The sequence below is a fragment of the Antechinus flavipes genome, chromosome 3 (genome assembly GCF_016432865.1).
Source record: "Antechinus flavipes isolate AdamAnt ecotype Samford, QLD, Australia chromosome 3, AdamAnt_v2, whole genome shotgun sequence".
NCBI classification, from domain to species: Eukaryota; Metazoa; Chordata; class Mammalia; order Dasyuromorphia; family Dasyuridae; genus Antechinus; species Antechinus flavipes.
The window spans coordinates 212,415,503-212,441,546 of NC_067400.1; the positions used below are offsets into that span (position 1 = coordinate 212,415,503).

General features: G+C 32.5%; 1 protein-coding gene across 1 annotated transcript in view; it reads right to left on the reverse strand.

Annotated features, from left to right (window-relative positions):
• Positions 1–26,044, reverse strand: part of SHROOM2 (shroom family member 2) — a 241,454-nt gene that overhangs the window by 115,921 nt on the left and 99,489 nt on the right. Inside the window, exon 2 of the mRNA XM_051984545.1 lies at positions 10,565–10,716. Coding sequence (XP_051840505.1) covers positions 10,565–10,716 — 152 coding nt within the window. The remainder of the gene's footprint in view (positions 1–10,564; positions 10,717–26,044) is intronic.

Below are 26,044 nucleotides of genomic sequence, written 5' to 3' on the forward strand. Positions count from 1 at the left end.
CTTCCCCAATCTGAAATTCTAACATCATCTTTTCCCTTCCCACAAATGAGCCTCACCCGCAAAAAAGCTTTAGAGTTCATCTATTTACTCCAATCCTTTTAACCTTATTTACAATTTGCTATTTAATCTACTCTTTATTTGAATGTTAAATCTCCTAATCTTTTTTAGTTTGTGTCTTGCTTGTTCCCTCAGAACTGAAATTAAAGCAGAAACAGAGAAAGAGGACAGAGAGGTAGAAACACACACACACACACAGAAAATGAAATAATTATGAAGCAGGCTCTCAAAGGAGATAGTATCAAGGGTTGCCCTTAAAAAACTGAGAAGTTCCTGTTTCCTCAGAAATTAGAATAAAATAAAAAAGAAAATGAATGAAAATATAGAGAAATTTTAAGATGTCAAGTAAAGATGAGGAAGCTTTTGGCATTGATTTCAATTTTCTCAACAGAGTAGGACACAAAGTTATCTGTTCCCCCAGAATTGAAACTAAAGCAGAAACAGAGAGAAAGACAGAAAAGTAGAAATACACACACACACACACACACACACACACACACACACTACACGAAGAAAATGAAATGATTATGGAGCAAGCTCTTGAGATAGTATTAAAGGTTACCCTTAAAAAACTGAGAAAGTGAATGAAAATATGGAGAAATTTTAAGTTACCAAGTAAAGATGAGGGGGGAGTTTATGGTAAATGATGTCAATTTTCTCAATAAAGTAGGAGAAAGTTACCTATTGAAAGACTGGAGGTAGGCCAAGTGAGACATGAGGTAGTAGGCAAGCTGTCAGGATATGTGGATAAGCCCAAGTTTTAGGAATAACAGAAGCCATAACCAATGGTCTGGCTTCCCACCTCAGCCCCCACAGCCATCATTTAAAGAAACAATTCTTGCTTTTCCCAGTAATTGTCAATCACCTTAGGAAAGACAGCTTAAGTGAAGCTCAAATGCACCTCACAGGAGAAACCGGAAGAGGCAAATCCCAATCAAGTCAAACATCCACCACCACCCCAACCACCACTTCTCCTCAGACATCAATGGGGTCTAAGAAATCAAGAGACTTTTGAATAGAAGAGAACCCTGCTTTTGAAGCTCAAGTCCAATAGTCATCATCAAAGAAATAAAAAATAGCACCAAGATTATTTATTGACCAACTGCCACCAATGGAGAAGAAAACCTACCTCCATAGGCCATCTATCTTACTTCCAGTCCAGTTACCATCTGGAGAAATTTCCAGAGAGGTGGCCTGGTAACTGTTTCTGCAGGTTATTGCAGCTATAGTTGCAAGACCCAGAAAATCTTTGGCATTGTCAAATCATTCAACAGCAGAATCTGATTATGGTTTTTATCAGTGGAAATGCCATTTTAAAAAACATATTTATAATGGATTATTTACCATCTAGGAGAGAGGGTCAAGGGAAGAAGGGAAAATTGAAACACAAGGTGTTGCAAGGGTCAGTAATGAAAAATTATCCTTGCATATGTTTTGAAAATAAAAAGTTTCGATTTAAAAAAAAAAAACAGAAAATGTATTAGTCTCTGCTTTATCAATGAACCCTAAGACCACAGATTTTCCATCAGAGTTGCATTTTCTTCCCTATTAAAATGTAAGTTCCTTGAGAGGAGGAATTGTTTTACATTTTTATTTGTATTTCCAGAGCTTACCAGGTACTTTGTACATAATAAATGCTTACTAAACTATTTTATTATTAATTCATAGGAGAATTAGGCCTTGAAAGAAGGATAATGCAAAATCAATTAGGAGGGATGGGGGAAAGCATTATCAAGTAAAAGTAAAAATTGATCTAATGTGACTAGATCAAATGAATTTGCAGGAGACCTCACTGGGGAGGTTGTATAACTTTCTTTTTCAAAGAAATACCCAAGTAGGGAAATTTTGAAGATATTATTTGACTTTTGGTAAATCATCTAAACTACTGAGACTTATCTGTAAAATGTAAATAATAAATGATTGTATTGCTTCTCAGCCTTCTGGTTAAAATCAAGAGTAATATAAATGATTGTATTACCTATATTCCAAGATTTTAAGACTCAAATAAGAATGTATATTTAGCATGCTTTTTAACTGTAAAAAGTATTATAGAAATATGACTTATTTTTTTAAATAATTAAAACTCATAATTGTGTTTTTAAGAATCATACATTCTAATTGGGCAAAAACAAGACATACATACATAAATGTTTTATACACATCATTTATATATTTACATATTTATGTTATGCATATATATTTAATTATGTATATACATATAATACATATTTATTCACAGATTATATACAATGTTTATAAACATTTTATGTTTAGTGAATTTTACATTTAAGGACGATTTAAAACCAAATAGCATAAGCAATATTTAATAAAGTACCATCTATCAAAATACTATCAAAAACCTCTCACTACATACAAATATGTAGTGAACAATAAATTGCTCACATTTAGAGAATAATTTCATAGAATATCTCATAGAGGTTTCTTTCCACCCAAGTCTTTGAGTCCTTCTACTGGAACATCTAAGGGAGTTTAATTCACTCATCCTTTACATATTAGGATAAAACTAGATAAACTGCCATTTCATCAGTCACACACATGGAGACTCTTCTTACTATTATCACTAAGGAATCAGAAATTCCTCCTTCACAACTAAAAATACCAAGAAACTTTAGAAGTAAAAAATAGTGATAATTTTCATCGTCAAGATCTTAGCCATGATGCTATTCTAGAAAACTTCCCAGGACACCTGGAACCCATGATGACAGAAAAACAAGAAATTTCAGAGTTCAAGCCAATATCACCTAAGTAAATTTCACATTCAGGTAGAAATGATTCTGGCTGACCACATTTAATTTTGATTATCGATGAAATCTATTTTCAAATACTTCCTTCAGTATTTCTTAAACCAAGCTTTATTATCATTATTGTCCATTATTCCTAGGTTCATAATCTCAGCATTATCAAAAACTCCTCCTTCTGCTTTTCCCCACTTAGCAAGTTGCCAACTCTTATTGTTTCTGCCTCCACATCTTTCCTATCCTACTCTTTTCCCTCACATAGCTAGCTACCACTTAAGTTCAAACCTTCTTCACTTCTCACTTTGATTATTAAAATATCCTCCCACAAATTGATCTCTCTCTACCTTAAATGTCTCCCCACTCAATCTACACTATACACTGCTGCCAAAGTGATTTTTCCTAAACATGACACTTTCTTTCTTATTAATTCCTCTATTACCTCTAGAAACAAATATAAATTGCTGTGTAGCTTTCAAAACCCTGGACAACTTGGTCCCAATCTATCCAGTCTTGTTGGACAAAACTTGCCTTTTCTGTTTTCCTCAAATATATCATCATCTTTGTGCCTTTGCAATGACACTCTCCTATCCATGGGGCATATTCTTCCTTACTTCCACTTTACAGAATATCTCTTTTTTCTTGAAAATGCAGTTCAAGTACCACCTTTTATAGGACAAAGCTTCTTACACTGTGGTTTGCAATCCCACATGGGGCTGTATAATTAAATGTGGGGTATCATAAAATTACTATTTATTATTAGTAAATGCTTGATTTGTAGACCTGTTTTATATATCTATATACCAGGGGTCATGTAAAAATGTCTTTGGGGAAAAAAGGTCGTAAGTAGAAAAAATTTCAGAATCACCACTATAAGAAATCTTCCTGATCCTTACCCTGTTCATGTTCTCGCCCTCTCCCTCTTTCTCTTTGTCTCTCTCCTCTCCCCTCCTTCTTCTATTTCTCTGTCTCTTATGTATTGAAATAATTTGTATTTACTTTTTTTGAATATATTGTGTTTGGATATACTTATATATGTACTTGTCATCTCTTTTGTTAGATTTTAAATTCCTCATGAGCAAGGATTTCTTCATTCAATTTATCTGTATCAATAGTATCTAGTAGAAGGCCTGACACATAGTAAGTGCTTAATAAATACTTATTGATTGGTTGAAGGAGTTGGACTAGATAACCTTTTCTGGTCACTTCTACGTCTAAGTCTATGACTCTAGACTATGTAAAATTATTCCTTCACCAAAATAGTTGATAGAAACAGTGAATTCTTGAGGGATGAAATAGAAAATAGTTTCAGCAGGAGGTATAAAACTCCTATGCATTGATTACATAATATGTTTTTGAGATGAAACCATCATATAAATGTATGTGTATATGTATGTGTATACACACACAAACACACACACACACACACACATACCCTATACACAAATATATTTTTTAATTTATTTATCAAGGGAAATAATGAAACAGAGTAGAAATGAAGGGGGAAGATTATTTCCAGATGTCAAATTATAGTAAAAAACAGTAGTAATAAAAACCATGTAGTATTAGATAGAGAAGTAGATCAATAAAACAGATTAGACAAAGAGGGAATCAGAAATAATAAAACTAAAAATCCATATTCTATAATTGTCCCAAAACTTTTAGCTGCTAAGGGTATAAGTTACACTAATGTTAGCCAAACAAGAAGCAATTGCAAAAGATAAAATGGATAATTTTGATTACCTTAAATCAAAAAGCTTCTATACAACCAATCAACAAGATTTTATTAAGCATTTACTATGTGACAAGCATTGTACTAAGTACCAGACACTGTATAATATTGTAGATATGTATGATATGTAGATATAATAAAAACTTCAATATCTGTGAATCAGCTAATTATATTGAAAAACATCTTACAAAAGAATCCATTTTAAATATTTTGAAAACTAAATTAGTCTGAGATCTTAAGTACAGACACCGTATAAGCAAAGTTAATGCAATTAGAATAAGAAGGGAAGTAGCCTGATTAGAAAAATCAAAAAGAAAAAAACCCAAACTGTTTTTAAAAATCAAATTTTTTGCATAAAGATGTCATCCAACTAAATGGTCAAAGAATTTAAATAAAAAGTTCTTAAAATTTATAGTCTATTAACAAGTAGATGAAAGAATCTCCCAAGTCATTATTAAGAAAATTAAAAAAAAAAAAAACCAGTAGAATTTCACCTCACATCCAGAAAATTGGCAAAAATTACAAAAGATGAAAATATCCAATGATGAATGGATTATAGAAATATAGGCACACTGACATATTGTTGATGGATCAATAAAATGAAACAAACATTCTACAAAGGAATTTGGAATTATTCAAATAAAGTGATAAAAAAAAAAAGTCCATACATTGACCCAAAAATTACACTTCTATACACCTATCTCAAGTGGGTCACTGATTTAAAAAAAAGATAGCACCATATATGCCAAAACATTTTTATTAGCGCTTTTTTTGTGGTAACAAAATACTAGAAATAAAGAAGAGTCCAGTTGATTGGGAAATTATTAAAATATGCTACATAAATATAATGAACAATTACTGTGCTACAAGAAAGGAAAAAGTCCAAAAAGATTTACATGGAATGACACAGTGAAGGAAAAAAAGTGGGAGAAGAGGAAAAGAACATACTAGTCAATTATGTTGTTATTGTTACTAACAAAAAAGAACAACTCCTAAAAAACATTCATTTTCAATGAATGTACAGAGTACAAGCTTGACCCCAAAGAAGATGAGAAAACACTTGTCCCAATTCCTTTGCATAAGTGGGGTTCACACAAGTATAGAATACCTAATTTATTGTAAGACATTTTTAGATACATTGGTCAATTTTACTGATTCTCCCTCCTCCCTCTCCTCCCCCACTTTCTCTTTAAAATTCTTTATTATGTGAAATAGCTATCTAGAAGCGATAAAAGAAATTTAGGCAATGCAAAAAAAAAAAAAAAAAAAAAAAAGATAGGATAATTTATTTTAAAAATAAAAAGTAGGAAGAGAGCATCAAAAGTCTTTATTACTTATCTTGTTTTAATATAGTGGTGCCCTCAGGGGGACAGGAGTTACTTTCTGTACTAAATGACCCCAGACTGCTGTGCTTTTAGTTCTTGTGCTCTTATCAACTCAGGTGTCTGCAGTTACTACTTCTCATTTTTTGCTTCCTATCTACATACAGTGTGTTGGAAAGTCAATAGCCAAGCTTGACAGAGTCTGAAATTAAGAATCTAAAGAACCTTCCTATGAGGTTCTTTATGTTAACTTCCTATGAAGTTAACTTTATAATAGTAATAGCTAATATTTAATAGTGCTTAATGTTTGCAAAGTGACTTATAGAGAATATCTTATTTGATCTTCACTACTAGCCTAGGAGAAAAATATTATAGACATTGTTAGCCCCAGTTTATAAATGTCAAGTGACTTGTGATAAAGTAGATTGTTCTTAATTATCAAGTAGTATACTTGATAAGTTTTTAAAGTAAGACAGTAACAACATAAGCATATATAAAAAATAATAAACAAGCAAACAGGAAAAAAAAATCACAAATAAATATTAAAAACAAGAGCGAAAATTTTCACCACATCACCACTGAATTTCATGGTCTTTAGTCCTGAGATTTTGTGACAGCAAATCACTCCCAGGCCTTTCTGCCAGAAGCTTGACCCCTAGTTAAGTGAGACATTTTTAATAGAGCTTTTACTCCTCTCACTGGCCTCAGTGGTTAAAGGTTAATCTTACAAAAACAAAATTTGAATGACTGACTCTTCTCCCTGAACAAAGGGATCCTAATTTTGCAAATATTCTCCATGTACCAAGTGAAAACTTAAGAATACATCACTAACACTGAGATTTCCAACAGGTTTTCTCAGATTAAAATTATACATTATAAATAGCATTATGCAAAAACCTATTTAAATCTAGGTTTATTTGGAAATAAACGATGGCTTTGTAGATCAAAGTAATCATTATGATGCCCTGAAATCTATATAATAAAAACTTCAATATCTGTGAATCAGCTAATTATATTGAAAAACATCTTACAAAAGAATCCATTTTAATATTTTGCAAACTAAATTAGTCTGAGATCTTAAATATCTACAAGGATGAAAATTCTGCTCTAATACTTTAAGCTTCTGTTATTTTGTTTAAATTACATAATTTGCAATATCAAGCAGCATAGCCTCATGATTACATAACTCACAAATATCCTCGCTTAGAGGAAACCTACCCTATAAAAATCTGGCACCACAACTTAGGGGAGAAAAGTTTTTAAAGTAAGACAGTAACAACATAAGCATATATAAAAAATAATAAACAAGCAAACAGGAAAAAATCACAAATAAATATTAAAAACAAGAGCAGAGAACAAGGTAGTTAAAAGAAATCTTTACTTTGGTAAAGCTAAAACCTCAAACTATTTTTTTAAGTCCATTATCTTCAAAGGATCAGACAATTAAAGTGTTTGCTTTCCTTTTGTCCTAGAGAACAATAGTTTCTGGTATTATATTTTCAATGTCAAACAAATATTTGTCTTTTAAATTTTTAGTATTATAATTGTCATTAATAATATTTTACAAAAATGTTATTAAGGATTTATAACATCTTAAAAATCCAATGTTTTATTTTTCAGGTAGGGTTTGAAGTGAAAAAAAAGAGTTCTTTTCTTCATAATCTTTATCCTTCCTATAGTCTAACAAAATCCCAGACGTTTTCTTTATTTGTTTTTAAGAAGGGGAGGAAAGGGATAAAGAAAAAAAAAATCAGGATATAAATAAAATCATGGTGGGGAGGGGAGAACCCTCTAATTATATACAATGATCAATGTTAGTGCTATAACACCTAAGTTAAAGGATACCTCCCCTCCTTCTAGAAGTACAGTTTGTGTGGAGGGGGGCTGTTGGAAGCATTTGTTGTTCTTCCCACAAAGCTTTCTTCCAATGCATCCTCAATTTTTTTTTTTGTCACACAGAGCTTAAAGGAAACTCATGCTGAAAAGGAAACAGGTTATATCTGGCAAAGACCAGATGAAAAAAATAAAGAGAGGCTCATAACCAGTAAGATGGCTACTTAGTGATGAAATTTTTGGCTCCAGCACCCCAGGAAACAAAGAAACAGAGTATTACAGCTATTCCTGTTCAGTCTCTTTAGCTTCTAGACTAACAATGGTAAAATAGCATAAGGTGGGCAGAAAAAAAAAGGGAAAAGGGTTCTAAGAATCACAGAGTTTTAAAGTACTCAAAACACAAGAATTTAACTACTAGTATTCTATATGTAACAAATGAGTGGATCATGTAGTGAAGGGTTTTAATTCTGACTATCTCAATATTAAACTATAATACAAAAGAAATTTCAGGTCCAGTTTTTCTGTGGAAATTTAAGTTCTAAGGCGCTGATGGAATAGATTATCTCATATTTAGTAATGCTCATAAGTGGTTGCAAAAAGGCCAACATGGAAATAAATTTAATAACAAACACTTCATGATTAACAGTGGAAATATTATTTTTAGATTTTTAATATCACTGTCCCAGATATACTGCATAAGCACATAGAAATTAGACTGAAGAAAATAAGTGTGGAAGAGGACAGGTGTACTATACAAAGAGCTATATGGAAATGGAAATGGAAATGCATTGGGATATCATTTTCAAGGTACTTCAAGGTACCATTTTACCATTTTCAAAGTACTTCAAAAATGATAAGCCCCCAAAAGCATGTGTGTATGTATATGTGTATGTGTATGTACACACATACACACACACCCCCCATATTATATATATATATACACACCATGTTTAACATGTATTGGATTATTGTCATCTAGGGAAGGGAGTGGGGGAAGGGAGGGGAAAATTGCAACACAAAATTTTGCAAGGGTTAATGTGTGTATCCATTCATATGCTTTGAAAAATAAAAACATTTAATTTAAAAAAAGAAAAATATTGGATATGATTTGCCCAATATCACAAAAAATGTTATAAAACATAATAAATATGAATAAAGTATGATCAAAACAAATTACAGGCTACTATAGTCATACAGTGACAGTAAGAGCTAAATCTCTGAACAGCTTGGGCACACCATTAGTATCCAAGCAATATCAAGGAACTTAGAGGAAGGCACATGATATGTTAGGTGTTAAGTACCCAGTAACAAATTTATAAGAGGATTGAGAACAGGCAGGTATATATGGGTTACCACTAGGCACTAAGAGAAACAGACATATAAGTGAAATCACAAATGTATTTGCATACTGTCTGAAAACAAAGTACAAGTATTTTTTTTAATTACTGAAAAAAAGAAAAAATCAGGGGGAAAAAGTAGGGTGTTACTGGAGGCTAATGGATTCAAGAATTGGGGAGCTAGTTGATAAAGTTACCAAAAAAAAGAATATAACTTCCCTTCACTCTCTAACCTCCCACCTAAGAACTATTTCTGAAGTCCTTCTTTCCCCAGCCCACTGCCAAATGGTCACATGAAAATGTCTCCATTTTACATGAAAATAAATATGAAAAATAGCTTCATTTAAAATTCCACAATTTTACAACCAACTTTTCAGGAATTTATCAATTCTGTAAAAGCACACAGAGATACTTTCCACAAATGCTTTGAATGAATTGATAACATAAGAATTGTGCAGCGGAAACAAATTCCCTCAAAAAACAAATAGAAAATAAAAAACCCAACAACAAAAAAATCTAACCCTTCTCAGAGCCTAGAAATAACATTTGAATTCTGTTTATAGGCATTATTTCCATAGTTCTATATCTTAACTTCTGTCAAAGATCGAGTTCATGGAAACAGAGAGTTTTATTTCCTTTGAAAATTGGCTTCATAGAGAAATCTTTTATAACTAAAAATAGCCCTAATTAGCAGCTTGCAGCATAACTGATATAGTGAAGGCAAACCAAAAATATAATAGCCTGCCACCTTGTGTGAATGATATGCTATTGCAAATCTTTTTCTAGGGGATCTATTGTTATTTTTAAAACTATGTGCAAGACTAAAACAAAACAAAAACTAACAATTTAGTAATACTAAATTTCATGTTGACGCTGATAAATACTACATAGATAATGATCTGGTTAGAGATTAACAACATCATGGTTCATTGCTTGGATTTTGATGGCTAAGAGAGAATGCAAATATTGTTTCTCTTCTGGAAGGGTTCTCTCCTCCCAGATTGATTATTTTATGAAGGCAAGCCTCATTTTGCCTCATTTTTTACCTAGCCTTTACTGAATGGGAGTTTCCTCTGACTCCAGCACCCCAAGAAACAAAGAAACAGAGTATTACAGCTATTCCTGTTCAGTCTCTTTAGCTTCTAGACTAACAATGGTAAAACAGCATAAGGTGGGCAGAAAAAAAAAGCCCCAGAAAAGATCTTAGCTTAAAAATGCCAAGTCTTCCTACTGCATCCAGGGCCATCACCAGTTGGGGCAGAGGACCAACAGCCATCAAGCCAAGCTTGATTGACAGGTGGAGTATGTAATTTCAAGGACTTCTTTTTGAATTCTAATTACAGACTTCCAAAAGTACAGCAAACAAACGTGAGGTCCAATACTATTTTAATGAAATAGAAATAGCAATATCTATTGGAGTTTAATATTTAATTTGTTTTCCTTCAAAATGCTTTGTCATTGACTTGAAAATTGTTAAAGCAGTGATGAAACATACATAAATCTTAGCACTACTGCATGGGATCTTACCTTTTTACTACTAGTTTTAGGGTCTTATGTGAACCCTTCACCAAACAAATTGCCTCCTGTCTAAATCCTGAGAGTCCTATATCATTGATGCCCACAATCTCATCTCCAGCCAGTAACTTGTCAACAGCTGCCGCTTTACTTCCTTCTTCAATCTGAAAAACAACAAATATCACATCAGTCTATTATTGTCAGATGATTAAGTAAATTAAGTAGACACCCAAAAGTACAGCAAGCATTAAGGTGTTTATTCACTAGATGTTCAGAGGTTATTCTTAAAAAATAAGGAAATATGTAATTACTTTACTTTTATAATAAGTTTAAGCCAGACCTGTTACTTAGTCAAATGATTGCTATTTCAACCCCATACAGTAGCTTCAACAAATGAAAAGCATTATCCCCATCAAGTAGTAGCTAGGTGGCGCCGTAGTGCAGAGTGCTGGATTTGGAATCAGGAAGACTGGAATCCTGGTTCAAATGTGATCTCAGATACTTATTATCTGGTGACTCTGGGCATGTCTCTTAACCTTGCTTGCCTCAGTTTCCTCATCTGTAAAATGAGTTGGAGAAGGAAATGGCAAATCACTTCTGTATCTTTGCCAAAAAAACTCCAAACGGGGTCTTGAACAATCAGACACAGCTAAACAATTTAACAGCAACAAAAATTCCAAATTGAATTCTCTTTCCTTTCATCCGTTTCCTTGTCAATGTCTACCATTAGTCAGTTGGGGAAAAACAAAAGGGTAGACTGTAGATTGGTCCAGTGCAAGCTATTACCACTACTATTGGGTCTACAACCAACATTCATTTCATTTTTCTAGCTTTTCTTTTCTACATATTATAGCACTCACTCACATACTGACTTGTCTGCCTGACTAACATTGTTGTTCACCACCATCAACCACCATTAAGTTATAAGCTTTTTGAGCATTGAGGAAAATGTCACATCTCATTTGGTATTGAGCATCTGATAGGCACTTATATCCTCACTGGCCTGATTAATTCTTTAGAAACTCACTTCGTACATTATCAATGCCCTAGTAGAAGCCATTACCTCATATCTGAACTCTTATAATAGCCTTATGATTAGTCTCCCTTGTCTCTCAATCCATCCTCCAATCAGCTGCCAAGGGTATCTTCCAACGGCTTATCTGCCTATCCCCTTGGTTCAGAAACTCCAATGGCTCCTATTACCACAAGGATAAAGCATAAAATCTCTTTTAAAGCTCTTCACAACCTGACTCTCCTATCTTTTTGGTCTTTATACACCTAACCTACCTGCTTCTAAGCTATTCCCCATTCCAGTCTTTCTCTACTGAATCAGTAAAGTAGAATTCCTAAAATACAGTTCCAATCATCTTGCCCCAACTATTCAACACCCAATGGCTTCCTATTGCTGCCAAAAGCAAATACAAAACACTCCGGTTGGCATTCAAAGCCCTTCATAACCTATTTCCAGTCTTCTACTTTACTCCCTTTACTCCCCAACACACATTCTTTGATCCAATGATAAGAGCCTCTGGGATATTCCACAAACAAGACACTCTATCTCTCAAGCTCTGGATATTCTCTCTTAATTCTTCCTCATCATCTCATTCCTTTTAGGTCCCAACTAAAATTCTACCTTCTACAGAAAATCTTCCCTAATCTCCCTTAATTCCATTTTAATTATTTCATATTTATATAATATAAAGCTTTCTTTGCATATATTTATTTTGCTTGTTGTCTCCCCCAAAAGACTATAGGCTTCTTGAGGGCAAAAACTTGCTTTTTTCCCTCTTTTTACATCTCTAGTACTTTCCTAGCACATAGTAGGCACTTAATAAATGTTTGCTGATTGATTGAACTAATTATCCTCCACATATACACTATAATCCGGGATAAGGTCTCCTTGCTGCTCCTCTCAAGACAGTTCACATCTTCATGGACTGTCTCATGTGCCTGGAATTCTTTTCCTCTCCATTTCCATCTCCTGACTTCCCCAGCTTTAAGTCTCAGCTAAAATTCTGCCTTCTAAAAAAAGCCTTTCCTGGTCCCTTAACACACCCGTGCCCGTGCGCGCACACACACACACACACGACTACAGTTTTCCCTCTCTAAGATTATCTCCCATTTATGTGTGTGTGTGTGTGTTTTTGTGTATCTCTTGTACCATTGCTGCTTTGTGAACTATTTAAGGAAGTTAGGGTAAAATGAAAATTGCTGTGTTTCACAGTAGTGAATCTGGGAAATTAAGCAAAATGTTTTACAGGTCATCATATTTACCTAAAACTTCTATATAATAGTTAAGTCCAAAGCAATTAAAAACTTATATTTCAACAAAGCAATAAATAATACATTTTAATCCTAAAAGATATACTAAAAGTTTGGTATAGATATAAATATAGAAATTTAGTTGTTTCTCAGTGACATTTGATTCTTTGCAACCCTGTTAGGGTTTTTCTTGGCAAAGATATTGGAATAGTTTGACATTTCCTTCTCCAGATCATTTTATAGATGAGAAAAGTGACATAAACAGGGTTAAATGAATTGTCAACAGTCACACAGCTAATAAATATGTGAAGTAAGATTTGAACTTAAGAAATTGAGTCTTCTTGACTTTAGGCCCAGCACTGCATATACTGGATCATTTATCTGCCCCACAGATATAGAAATACAGATATGTAAACATGTGTGGTTAAAAAAAAAAAAAACAAAAACTTTTCAATCAACCTCTAGCTCTAAGAGTCTCAAGTTAAGTCCAAGATGAAAATAATGACTTTTTTTTTTTTAAATAGTTCAAAGTTTCTATCAGGACAATGTGGAACAAAGATATACTCAGACTGAAAAACAGGATGAGTCAAAAGGACAGGATACATCACAAGCCAAGACAAACTAAAAGATAAAACCAAGGTTTGTATCAAGGAAAGCACACATTGCTAACCATCCTTGTTCCTGTAGTGATCACAGAATAAGTTTTTGGACCATGCCCCAGGACTCTTTCTCCTACATCTCCAAATATCTACATTTCTATTTGGATATTTCAACAACTCCTAAATGTGTCTAAAATTTCTTGATGGAATCCAATCTGGCTTTGAGGACAGACATAATTCTTGGCATATGGCAAACTTTTAATAAATACTTGATGAATGAAAATTGAGTTAATAACTTTTTCCTCAAAACTTATTTCCCCTCCTGTCTTCACCATACTCATGTCAATTCTCAATCTCCTTGGCCAAAAACTCAGGAGTAATTACTGTTTCTCCTCTGGTCATTCACCAAATGCAATCAATTCTTCCTTTTTATTCAATCTTGCATCCATTGCTTTCTTTGCATTTGCAATCTCTAATCTAGCTCCTTTATCACCATACATCTGGATTACTAAGAGATTTTCCTAGTTAACCAAGATATCCAAGACTTTTCCAGATATAGTAAAAAAGAAAAAAAAAATCCATTGATTTGATGTCATACTCTTAACTTAACATAAACTTATTACTACCTATGTGATACTGAACAATGATAATAACAACAACAAAAGCAATAATGATAATAGTTCATATCATTCAGCACTCCAAAGTTTAAAATATATTATTTAATAATAGGAACTTAATGTTTATTGGATGAATGAGTCATTTTCTTCTTGGAATTTTGATATCTGTATTCTTTTTCATACCAAAAACATACACAATTTCTTTGTGGATAAATTTAATAAAAAGAGGAAGGCTTACTTGGATTAACATATGAATAACTGGCAAAATGTGTACGTGTGTATCTATATACATATAGATGTGTGTATATACATATGTTATCTAAAAGAAAATAAATCTTATTTATAAAATAAAGAAATTAAAACAGATTATTTCCAAGGGTTCTTCTAGCTACATGATTTGATAATACTTTTATTTAAGCAATCTTATAAATTGCTTCCTGATGAAGCTTCTAATTCAAGTCGGGTTAATAAGCAACAACAGTCCCCACTCTCAGATCACAGTCTGATATGGGAAACAAAAGTAAACAATTATATAAAGACAGGGCAAATTGATCATCTCAGTTGGGAAAAACACTAAGATTAAAGAAGACTGACAAAGTCAGAAACAAACAAACAAACAAAATGCTTTGCTATTGTTCGTTGTGACTTTCTACTGGAGTTCTCTTGACAAAAATTCAGGATTGGTTTGCCATTTCCTTCTCCAGCTCATTTTATAGATGAGAAAACTGAGGCAAATGGTTAAATAACTTTTAAGTGTTTAAGTGAACCAGGATTACACAACTAGTAAATGTCTAAGGTAGGATCTGAACTCAAAATGAGTTTTTCAGACTACAGGCCAGGCACTCTATCTACTGCATCACCTAGCCGGTCCAAACATATAGCCAGATGAGTACCAATAAAAATGGCTCATTTATTCAATTTCACAAGGCATATTTAATTATTTAAGATATTGGTGACTGCTTTTAAATGTTGTTTGACAATTTTAAAGTGTTTTAAATAATTAAAAATAATATAAAATGTAATAATTCAAATTTAATAAATATTTAACCAATTAAGGGGGTTCATTATCAGTACCAATTGGGATCTGGCTATATACTCTATTTTGGTCCACAAGAGATCTTTCTTCTTCTTAATTCCTATAGTCCTTATTTAGTATATTTATCATTCATTGACACAGTATTGTCTATTAATTTTCACATACATGTCTTAATCTTCCAGCTAAACTATAAGCTTTTTAAAGTCAGGAACCATATACAACTTATTTTCATTAACTGCCACAGTACCTAAAACAATCAAATGTTCATTCTAAGTGTTCAATAATATTTATTGAAAGAATCTAATCAAGTCCCAAGTTCGCCAAAGTTTAGGACTCAAATTTTTGACAAATTCCTAAAATTCCACATTCTCCAACCTTGGTTATGAAGATGTTATTTGAAAGAACATATAAGACTTCTCTAAACCATACTTTGAACCTGAACCTGCAATTTACAGAAATATTAGAGCAGGTCTCAAATAACAAAATTCAATGCACAGAATTTCATAGGAGCAAATTAAAAATGAATAAAAAGCATTCAAATTCCAAACAACCAAATTACCAATGCAATGCAAATAATGCTAGAATCTGATTTTCCTTTTGTATGCCATATAGCAAACAAGTTAGAAAATATTAAATAAGCTTCTACCTTTTTTCCCTCTCCCCCCAAAATCTAGGATTTATGAAAAGAAATACAAAAATTGGTAATGTTCACTACAGGCTCTGGGATTAGATGGGAACCTGGCACATCCAACATGAAATAATCATAAATCTAGAATCTGACACGAGCTTTCCTTTTTCTTATACTATTAAATCACTTGGCTCATCAAGAAGCAATACCACATATAGTGTTAAGCATCTATGGAGCACTCAAATATTTGTTGATGATGAAAACAAGGTCTGGGAAACAGGCCAAAGTCCAGAGTGGGATTTCAACATCAAGTTATTTATTCTGTACAGTACTCTGAAGAAAGCAGGGGATTTAACACCATCATTGAGGTCTTATTTTAGGTAATCAAAATAAATGGAAAACATAATTAACTAAAATGTAACACTTAATTTGCTAAAGGAATTAGAATTGAGTCTATATTAGCACATAATTTTCTTTAAATTATTTTAAAGGAAAAAGACCTAAATCATATTAGCAAATTCACTATAATTTTTAATTTTCTTTGACCTAACCTTTATTAAATAAACATCTATAACGTAGCTACTATTTACAAGGCAATGTGTACTAAGTACTTTCACTAAAAATATCCTTCAAGGATATACAACATAATAATCTAGTACAGAGAAAAAGGGAAGGAGGGGAGGGAGGAAAGGGAGAGAGAATTAATAAATTAACAACAAAAAAACCCTTAGGAATCTAAGAAGTACTAGCACTTGAAACTACTAATTTTGTTTTCTTGACACTTAATAAATATGTTAAATATTTTAAAATTAATTTCTTCAGTACTTCAGTGAACCTATGAATTCATCAAAATGGTAAATTATCCATTAGTGTTAACCAATGCCCATTCTTTAACCTTCCCATTCTATGAGATTCTTTTCCATCTTCTCCCATTGAGATTCCCTATTAGGTATCTCTAACCAAGAAACTAGCAGTCTGTTTAATTATGTGAAATACACCTAACAAGTTTTATAATTCAAATGCAGTTATCTCTTATAAATATTTCATTTTTTTCTTCTATAACTAGGATACAAAGCTAATTCCAGCTGATTGTTTAAAAATTCTTATTAGAATATTCATAAAGACTAACAAAGTTTATTATGCTCCAAAATTTCTGCTATAATTCAACTTTCTTCAACTGGAACTAAGAATGCAGAAAAGTTCTTTAAAAATCTTGGTCCTTTCACAAAACTCATTAATAAGCACTAAGTATCTATGAGCCAAACACTGTGTGAAGTACTGGAGATAAAAAAAAAAAAAAGAAAATAGTCCCTGCTCTGAAGAAACTTACATTCAATCAATGAAGACATAATACACATATATATTTATCTATAAATAAAACTAAGAATAATATCAAGTAAACTTATGGCTGTCTCTTGAAAATGAAGCTCTATATTTCTGCATTCAAAAGAAATGAATAATATTGCTATAATGTAAGTTAACAGAAAAGGAAATAGATTTATAATTTCACAGCTGGCAAGTAAGTTGTCTGAGAGGTTAAGAAGGAGGTGGTGGTAAAAGAATGGGCCAGACTACAATAGCCAGCAGGTGGCACCATTGGACTTAGACAGCTTAGTTGCTTAGAATATTTTAAAATATGGCTTAAGGAGGTGAAGAAAAAAGGAAGGAAATAAAGCACTGCTTTTAGTAGTTACAAATATTATATAATTTGATCCTTTTAACAACTCTGGGAGATAGATGCTATTATTATTCCCATTTTATAGTTTACAACAAAATGGTGTTTAAGAGTTTACAGAGGCTGAATGATTTGCTCAGGGTCACAGAGCTACTAAGTGTCTGAACACAAATTTGATCTCTGGACTTCTTAACTCCAAATCAAGCTCTTTATCTCCTGCAACATTTAGCTATTTATAACCATCCTATGCACAATAGAAATATTATGCGAGTTGTCACTGACATGATGTTCATTGTCTTTCTTCTGGACTAGATCACTCCCTAATTCTTTACCAACTTTTTAGATCTCATCTTCACTTCTCCTTTCCTTTACCTGTCTCCAACCTTACTTTCTAGATCTCATCTTCACTTCTCCTTTCCTTCACCTGTCTCCAATCTTTAAATACAGTCCCTTCACTCACAACCGCAATTAAACCACCTTGATCAGCCCATGTGTCCCTCACAAAATAAGGACTCTTTGTAGTTATGAAAAAAAAAAAAAATCATGCAGTTATGTCTTACAGAATGTCTATACTGCTTTTCTCTAAGAGAAACCCATTTCATTTTTATAAAATGAAAGCATTTAAATAGCTGTAGAAATACATACAAAATAAATAAGTTTGTCTTTAGGATTAGTCCTTCTGAACTTCTGAATCATAGTTCAAAGCAGTGACTTAAAGGATTTCTTGTTCAGTTTTTTTTAAATCTTTTTGGTAACCACTTGGATGTTCAATTTAGTTTAAAACTGTTAAAATGTTTTAAAGGAAGGGAGTTTACTGATCTAATTTCTTCTGTGTGTGGAACTCCCAGTTTGGATTTGCATTTCACATATAGCCCCCACAACCTGGTGAAGCTTTTATAATAAAAACAATTCCTTGAAAAATAGAATTAGTAAAATGAAAAATGAGAACAACTCCTTAAAAATAGAATTGGATGAGGATTCTGGAAAAATGGCGGAGTAAACTGGTAAATTTCAAGCTCTCCAAATTTCCCCCCACAAATAGAACACAAATAGAACAAATTTGTGCCTCAGGGCAAATACAGACTGGTGAAAAATCAAGATGATTTGGGATAGAAAAGAGGTCCTCCTGGTATAATCCAACAAGATCTAAAGAAAGAACTGGATTAACTTGCCTGAAATGCAGACACCTCCAGGCTAGCTGTACAGAAACACCAAGTAGGGAGCCCTGGGGCTAACTGATTGTGGCTGAAGTCTCAGCAGAAACCACAGAGACTTTCACCTCCTGTTTGTGGAGTCAGGGTTTGAGTCCAGAAAGACCAAGTGAACCTTAGTTGATTGGAAATTCCAGGCTCAACTGTGCTGCTGAGACAGAGAAGGAACCAGCCCACCTGGTGAGTACAGAGGCAGTAGGGCATAGATGCTGCTGGCTGTGGGAACCTACAGGAGCGGGGAGCTCCTGGTTTGGAGTTCCAGGTCAGAGGGGAGAGCTGAAGTGAAGCCAGAGACACTATGCCCCAACCCATGATTAGAGAAGATTATACTAATACTTCTCATTAAAAAAAAAAAAAAAAAAACCTGCCTCTACATTGAAGAGTAATATTAAGTGGCTCCCAGTTCAGAGAGAATTTATAAAAGAACTCCAAAAAAAATTTAAAAGTCAAGTAAGAAAGACTGAGGAAAAACTTTTAAAAAATTAAAAATCATCCAAGAAAAACAAGATTATGAAAAAAAGGTTACCCAATTAGAAAAGGAGTTAAGAGTCTTAAAGAAGAAGTTTCTTGAAAAGTTCTTTTCTTTGAAAATTAGAACTGAGCAAACCAGTGAAACTATAAGAGACCAAGAAATAATAAAACAGATTACAAAGAACGATGAAATAGAATAGAATATGAAAACTTTTATAAGAAAAATGAAAATCTGGAGAACAAGATCAAGAAGAAAATATAAGAATAATTGGACTGCCTTAAAGTTGTGACCAAAAAGAACCTTGATACAATAATGCAGGAAATAATCCAAGAAAATTGTCACACAGGAACATTATTGCCAAATTTCAAGAGTTCCAGATCAAAGAAAAAATTCTGCAAGAATTGGAGGTAAAAAACAATTAAAAAACAATGGAGTTACAATTAGAAATGTACAAGACTTATCAGAAGCTACAATAAAAGACTGCAGGTCCTGAAATCATACCTAACAACAATCAAAAGATCTAGGCCTGAAGCCAAAAATATAATATCCAGCAAAATTATCTGTAATTTTAAGTGAGAAAAAAATGGACATTTTCAGTATTTTCTATCAACCAAAACTGAACAGAAAATTTAACATATAAGAGCCTAATATCAAAGATCTGTTTCAAGAAACTCGACATGAATAAAATGTTTTAATATGAGAAATGTATACTACATATTTTAAGATTCATATTAACAATATGGGTAGCTCAAAAGAAAAACTGGCAGAGTTAAGGTAAAAATAGTATTCACATACAAATGAGGTGCAGAGGAAGAACAAATACATGAGAAGGGAGGAGGGCTTATACTTCTGAAAACCTATCCACATCAGGAGTGGCTTACATATCACCCTCCAAAATGTATAAAGAAATAAGAGGGGAGGCATGAACAAAAGGGGAAGCAAAAGATGAGGAAAGAAAAGAAGGGAGGAGATATTTAGTTAGGGGAGGTTAAGTAATAGCAAGGCAAATTATGGAGCATTATTAAAGCAAAGAGTCATTAGGGATAGGAAAAGACTGTGGGGGGAGGGGTTAATATATATATATACTTTCTTGATCTGGTAATTATTATATATTTTGAATCTCTCTTGATGTTTTGCTGAACATATGACACAATGTTGTCTTTATTTTGCTTTATTTTGTTTTGTATTCCTTTACTGTTTTTCTTTTTTTTCTTACTCTGTGTTTCCAAATAAAATAAATGTTTAAAAAAAAAAATAGAACTGGTGAAATGGAAAAAAAAAATCTAATTTAAAAAAACCCAACTCCTTTAAAAGTACAATCAGTCAAATTCAAAAGGAGATTAAAAAAGAAAAAAGCTAACTGAAGAAAATAATTCTCTAAAAATCAGAATTGGACAAATGAAAGTGAATTACTCAATAAGATATGATAAAGTGATAGGAAGGGAGATGAATCACAAGCATAAAGCTAATGTTATAGGTAAGAAGTTTTTTCATAAAAGGTGCATTAGTTGGTCATAACGAAAGCATGGGTATGAGGCTCGAACTCATAAAAAGGCTATGGTAAGGAGGAGTGTTTTTAATATAAAAGAAATAGAATTTATGTGGGTGAGGTTAGGAGTGAGAGATGGCCCTAGGAATAGGATAGTTGTGTTAGCATTTATAGCAATAATATTTGCTATATCAGTCAAACACACCCCCCACCCCCCACCCCCGAAAAAGAAAAAATAGAAGAAAATGTAAGATACCTCATTGGAAAAACAACTGACCTACAAAACAGATTCAGGAGAGACAATCTTAAGTTGGGTATAAAAATTTATCTTACCCTATAGGAAGTAGAAGGGAAAAGGAGAAAGTAAAAGGGGAAGCTAAAAAAAGGGAAAGCAGAAGTAGAAGAGGAAAGACATAAGAAAGGAGAAAGGGCAGAAAAAAGGGAAAGCAGATTGAGCGAAGTGGTAGTCAAAGGCAAAATACTGGTGAGAGAGAAAGGAAAAGAGGAAACGAGGGAAAAGAAGCATAATTTGGGGGGTAAAAGGATGGCAGGAATTACAAAGTTAGTCATTTTAAATGTGAATGTAAATGGGATGAACTCTCTCATAAAAGGGAAACAGATAGAGTAAATTAAAAGACAGAATTCAATATTTTTATTTTACAAGAAACACATTTGAAGCAGAGAGATGCATAAAAAGTAAAATCTATTACATTTCAGTTGAAGTTTTAAAAAAAAAGCCAAAGCAAAAATAGATATTATTAAAAGAGAGAAGGAAATTACATCTTGTTAAAAGGCATCATAGATAATGAAGTAATATCGATATTAAACATATATACACCAAGTAGTATAGCATCCAAATTCTTAAAGGAGAAGGTAAGAGAGCAACAAGAAGAAATAGACAGCAAAACTATACTAGTGGATATGTCAACCTAAACAAGAAAGATATTAAGGAGAATAGAATTTTAGAAAAGTTAGGAATGATAGTCCTGTGGAGAGAATCGAATGGGGATAGAAAGGAACATACCTTTTCCTCAGAAGTACATGGAACCTACACAAACATTAGGGCATAAAACCCTCACAATCAAATGCAGAAAGGCAAAAGCAGTAAATGCTTCCTTTTCAGATCATGACACAATAAAAATTATATTCAATAAAGAATCAAGAAAAGATGAACTAAAAACCAATTGGAAATTAAATAATCTAATTCTAAAGAATGAGTGGGTCAAACAACAAATTATAGAAACAATCAATCATTTCATCCAAGAGAATGATAATAATGAGACAATATACCAAAACCTATAGGATGCAGGCAAAGTCATTTTTAGGGGAAATGTTATATCTCTAAAGAGTTATATGAATAAAGTAGAGGAAAGAGAAAATCAATGATTTGGGAATTCAACTAAAAAAAAAAAAAGCTAGAAAAAGAACAAATTTTAAAACCCCAATTAAATACCAAATTAGAAATTCTGAAACTCAAAAAAGAGATTAATAAAATTAAAACTAAGAAAACTATGGATCTAATTAACAAAGCTAAAAGTTGGTTTATGGAAAAAAAACAACAACAAGATAAACCTTTGGTTAACAGATTAGAAAAAGGAAAGAAGAAAACTAAATAACCAGTATCAAAAGGGAAAAGGGGAAATTTACCACCAATGAAGAGGACATTAAAGCAATAATTAAGAGCTATTTTGCCCAATTATATGCCAATAAATCTGATAATTTAAGTGAAATGGATGAATACTTACAAAAATATAGACTGCTCAGATTAACTAATGAGGAAATAAACTGCTTAACTAGTTCTATTTTAGAAAAAGCTATTAATGAACTCTCTAAGAAAAAATCTCCAGAACCAGATGGATTTACAAGTAACTTCTACCAAACATTTTAAATAACAATTCCAATACTATAGGGGAAGAAAGAGTCCTACTAAATTGCTTTTATGATACAGATATGGTGTTGATACCTAAACCAGGGAGGGGAAAAAAAAAGGAAAGAAAATTATAATACAATTTCCCTCATGAATATTGATAGAAAAATCTTAAATAAAACATTAGCAAAGAGATTACAGCACCTTATCATCAGGATAATATACTATGACCAAGTAGGATTTATATCAGGAAAGCAAGGCTGGTTCAATATCAGGAAAACTATTAGCATAACCAACTATATCAATAACCAAACTAACAGAAATCATATGATTATATCAATAGATGCAGAAAAGGCACTTGACACAATATAATACCTATTCTTATTAAAAACACTAGAGAGCATAAAGGGAGTTCTCCTTAAAATGATAAATAGCATCTATTTAAAACCATCAGCAAGTCTTATATATGTAATGGAGATAAACTAGAAGCATTCCCAATAAGATAAGAAGTGAAATAAGGATCACTATCAGCATTTCTACTCATTACTGTATTATAAAATGTTAACTTTAGCAATGAGGAAAAAAAAAAAGAATTAACTTATAGTATCACCCTTTATGTCTACATCATGAACCCATTTTAACCTTATCTTGATATAGGGTGTTAAGTATTAGACAATGCCTAGATTCTGCCATACTATTTTCCAATTTCCCCAGCAATTTTTGTCTAACAGTTCTTATTCCTATTCCAGTGATCTACTATTCAATTTTTTAGCCAATAGCAAATGGTTTTGATGACCTTTGCTTTCTAATAATAGTTTTAGGTCTGGTACAGCTAATCTACCTTTGTTTGCATTATTTTTTTATCTCTCAGTCTGTGGAGAAGGAAGAAATTTATGGCCAAGCTAAGAGGTGTGTAGTGGTACCTCAGATTTGTCTTAATTTATATTTGTCTAAACAGTAGTGATTTAGAATATTTTTTATAAAACTAGAAATGCTTTAATTTCTTTATCTGAAAACTGTTCATATTCTTTGACCATTTGTCAATTAGGAATGACTTGTAATTCTTATAAATGAGTCAATTCTCTCAATACTTTAGAAATGAGGCTTTTATCAGAAACCTTGAATATAAAATTTTGGAAAAGATGATGATGAATGTTGGAGGGAATGTGGGAAAACTGGGACACTAATACATTATTAGTGGAGTTGTGAACCGATCCAACCATTCTGGAGAGTAGATTCAACCATTTTGGAGAGTAATTTGGAACTATGCCCAAAAAGCTATCAAATTGTACATTTTCTTTGATCCAGCAGTGTCTCTATCAGGACTGTATCCCAAAGAGATCATAAAAACGAGGAAAAGAATCCACAATTTGTAACAGTGGCAAAGAACTGGAAACTGTATAGATGGTTATCAAGTGGAGAATGGCTGAAAAAGTTATGGTATACAACTGTTATGAAATATTATTGTTCTACAAGAAACAATCACCAGGATGATTTCAGAGAGGCCTGGAGAAACGTACATGAACGGATGAGTAGAACTAAGATAACATTATACACAGCAACTGTGTATATGATTATATGATAATCAACTGTGATGGACATGGCTTTTTTCAATAATGAGGTGATTCAGGCCAATTCCAATAGACTTATGATGGTGAGAGCTATCTGTTCCCCAGAGAGGTAACTATGGTAAATGAATGTGCATCACAATATAGTATCTTCACTTTTGTTGTTGTTTGTTTGTTTGCTTGGTTTTTTTTCTGATTTTTTTCCCTTTTTTTATCTGATTTTTCTTGTCCAGCACGATAAATGTGGAAATGTTTAGAAAAACTGTACATGTTTAACTTATATTGAATTACTTGTTGTACAAAGGAGTTGGAAGCCGTGGGAAGGAAGAAAAAAAAAAATATAGGAACACAAAGGTTTGCAAGGGTAAATGTTAAAAAAAAACAAAACAAAACAAAAACAAAAACCTATCTTTGCATGTATTTTGAAACATAAAAAGGTATTTTTTTAAAGACAGATTTTAATAATGGGTCCACAGGTTTCAGTAGACCACCAAATTTTGGCTGATATCTGTACAGATGATAACTGAACCTTTGGATTTGAAAAGATAACTAAGAGACAAAGTTTAGGATGGGATGGATGAATAAGTCCCAGGAAGTCTCAGCAAAAGAGAATATAAAATATGAAGAAATAAACTTAAAAGTAAAGCGAAATTTTATATGAACAGATTTGGAAGAAAGACAAGAGAAAAACTAGAGAGAAAAAGTTTCTAACAGATACAATTTTTTAAAAGTTAGCTATGATTGACCAGTGCGGCCCAATAACCATTTACATACAAACAATAACCATGAGGTTTCTGCTTAGAAAATATATTTTGTATTTTTTTGACAGTTCTTCAAATCACCTTTCCAACAAAAGTATATTTAGGAACACAATTCAAACATACAAGTTTGCTTGCTTATTTTAAGCCAAAAGAGAACCATATATTCATAAAAAGACATTATATCCCTATCATTCTAAAAGTCCAGTGCTCAATTTAAGATTCCAACCAAGTAAATCCTAAAACTTCAGAACTGGAAGAGGCTTGGAACTTCATTAGTCTTCCATTCTACCCATAAAAAAATTAAGGTCCTGAGAGTATAAATTTCTTGGAATTACTCAAGATATTCAATGCAAACCAAGGTTTTTTGACTCCCAAGATCAATGCTCTTGATATATTGACTCTATAAAAGTCCCCACTCCCACTTTAGGGAGAACTTTTCTTACCTCTATAAGATTCTTTTTAATTTAAAAAAAAAAAAAAAAAAAACACCACTATATTCTGTGTAGGTCCTAAAAACACTCCAAGATGAAAGAAATAGGAATGTTTCCTCCACCTTGGACAAAGAAAGGTCTTCAATCTTTCACAAACCATACATTTAAAGGAAGACAAGTATAATTATTGTGGCTCTTGAGCTGCTTAGGAAGGAACAGGTGTATAAATGGGGAATACTTTTTCCCAAAGCTCCCTTACCATGAACTTGAAATTCATTTGCCTTAAAATGTTTCTCCTTCCCCTTTAAACTCAGTATTCTTTATCTAATTAAAATAGAAATATTGTCATGCACAAGAAATTGAAGCCTAATCACTGGCAGAGTCTTAAAACAAAAATTTATCAAAGGAGGAGTCCTTCTTCAGCATGACTCACAACCTGTATCTTACTCAGTTCTGACTACTTAGCTTTTTAACTCACATTCCTCCGCATACACAGCTTCATAAACAAAGAGGGAGAAAGTTCCAGGAAGTGCTGTGTCATTTGCTATTTGATTTCAAGGTATATGATGACATCTTGTTTTGTCTTTGAAGATTTCTACTATTTCTGCTTCCCATGGAAATAGATGCCTCCTTTTTTTTTTTTTTTTTTTAATTCCTGGAATCTCTTTTGATTATCTACATGATATTCACAATGATGAGTGGAGGGAATCAGCTGTTAAGAACAAAATGTTCTTCCATGGAAATATTCATGACAACTCCAAATCATACTCTAATCCCCCAAGATGTCCTCAAAACAATTTTGATCAGTCATATACACTCACCTAAAAGAGAAGAGATCAGATATTATTAACCTAGACTCTGCAATTTTCTTTTCCA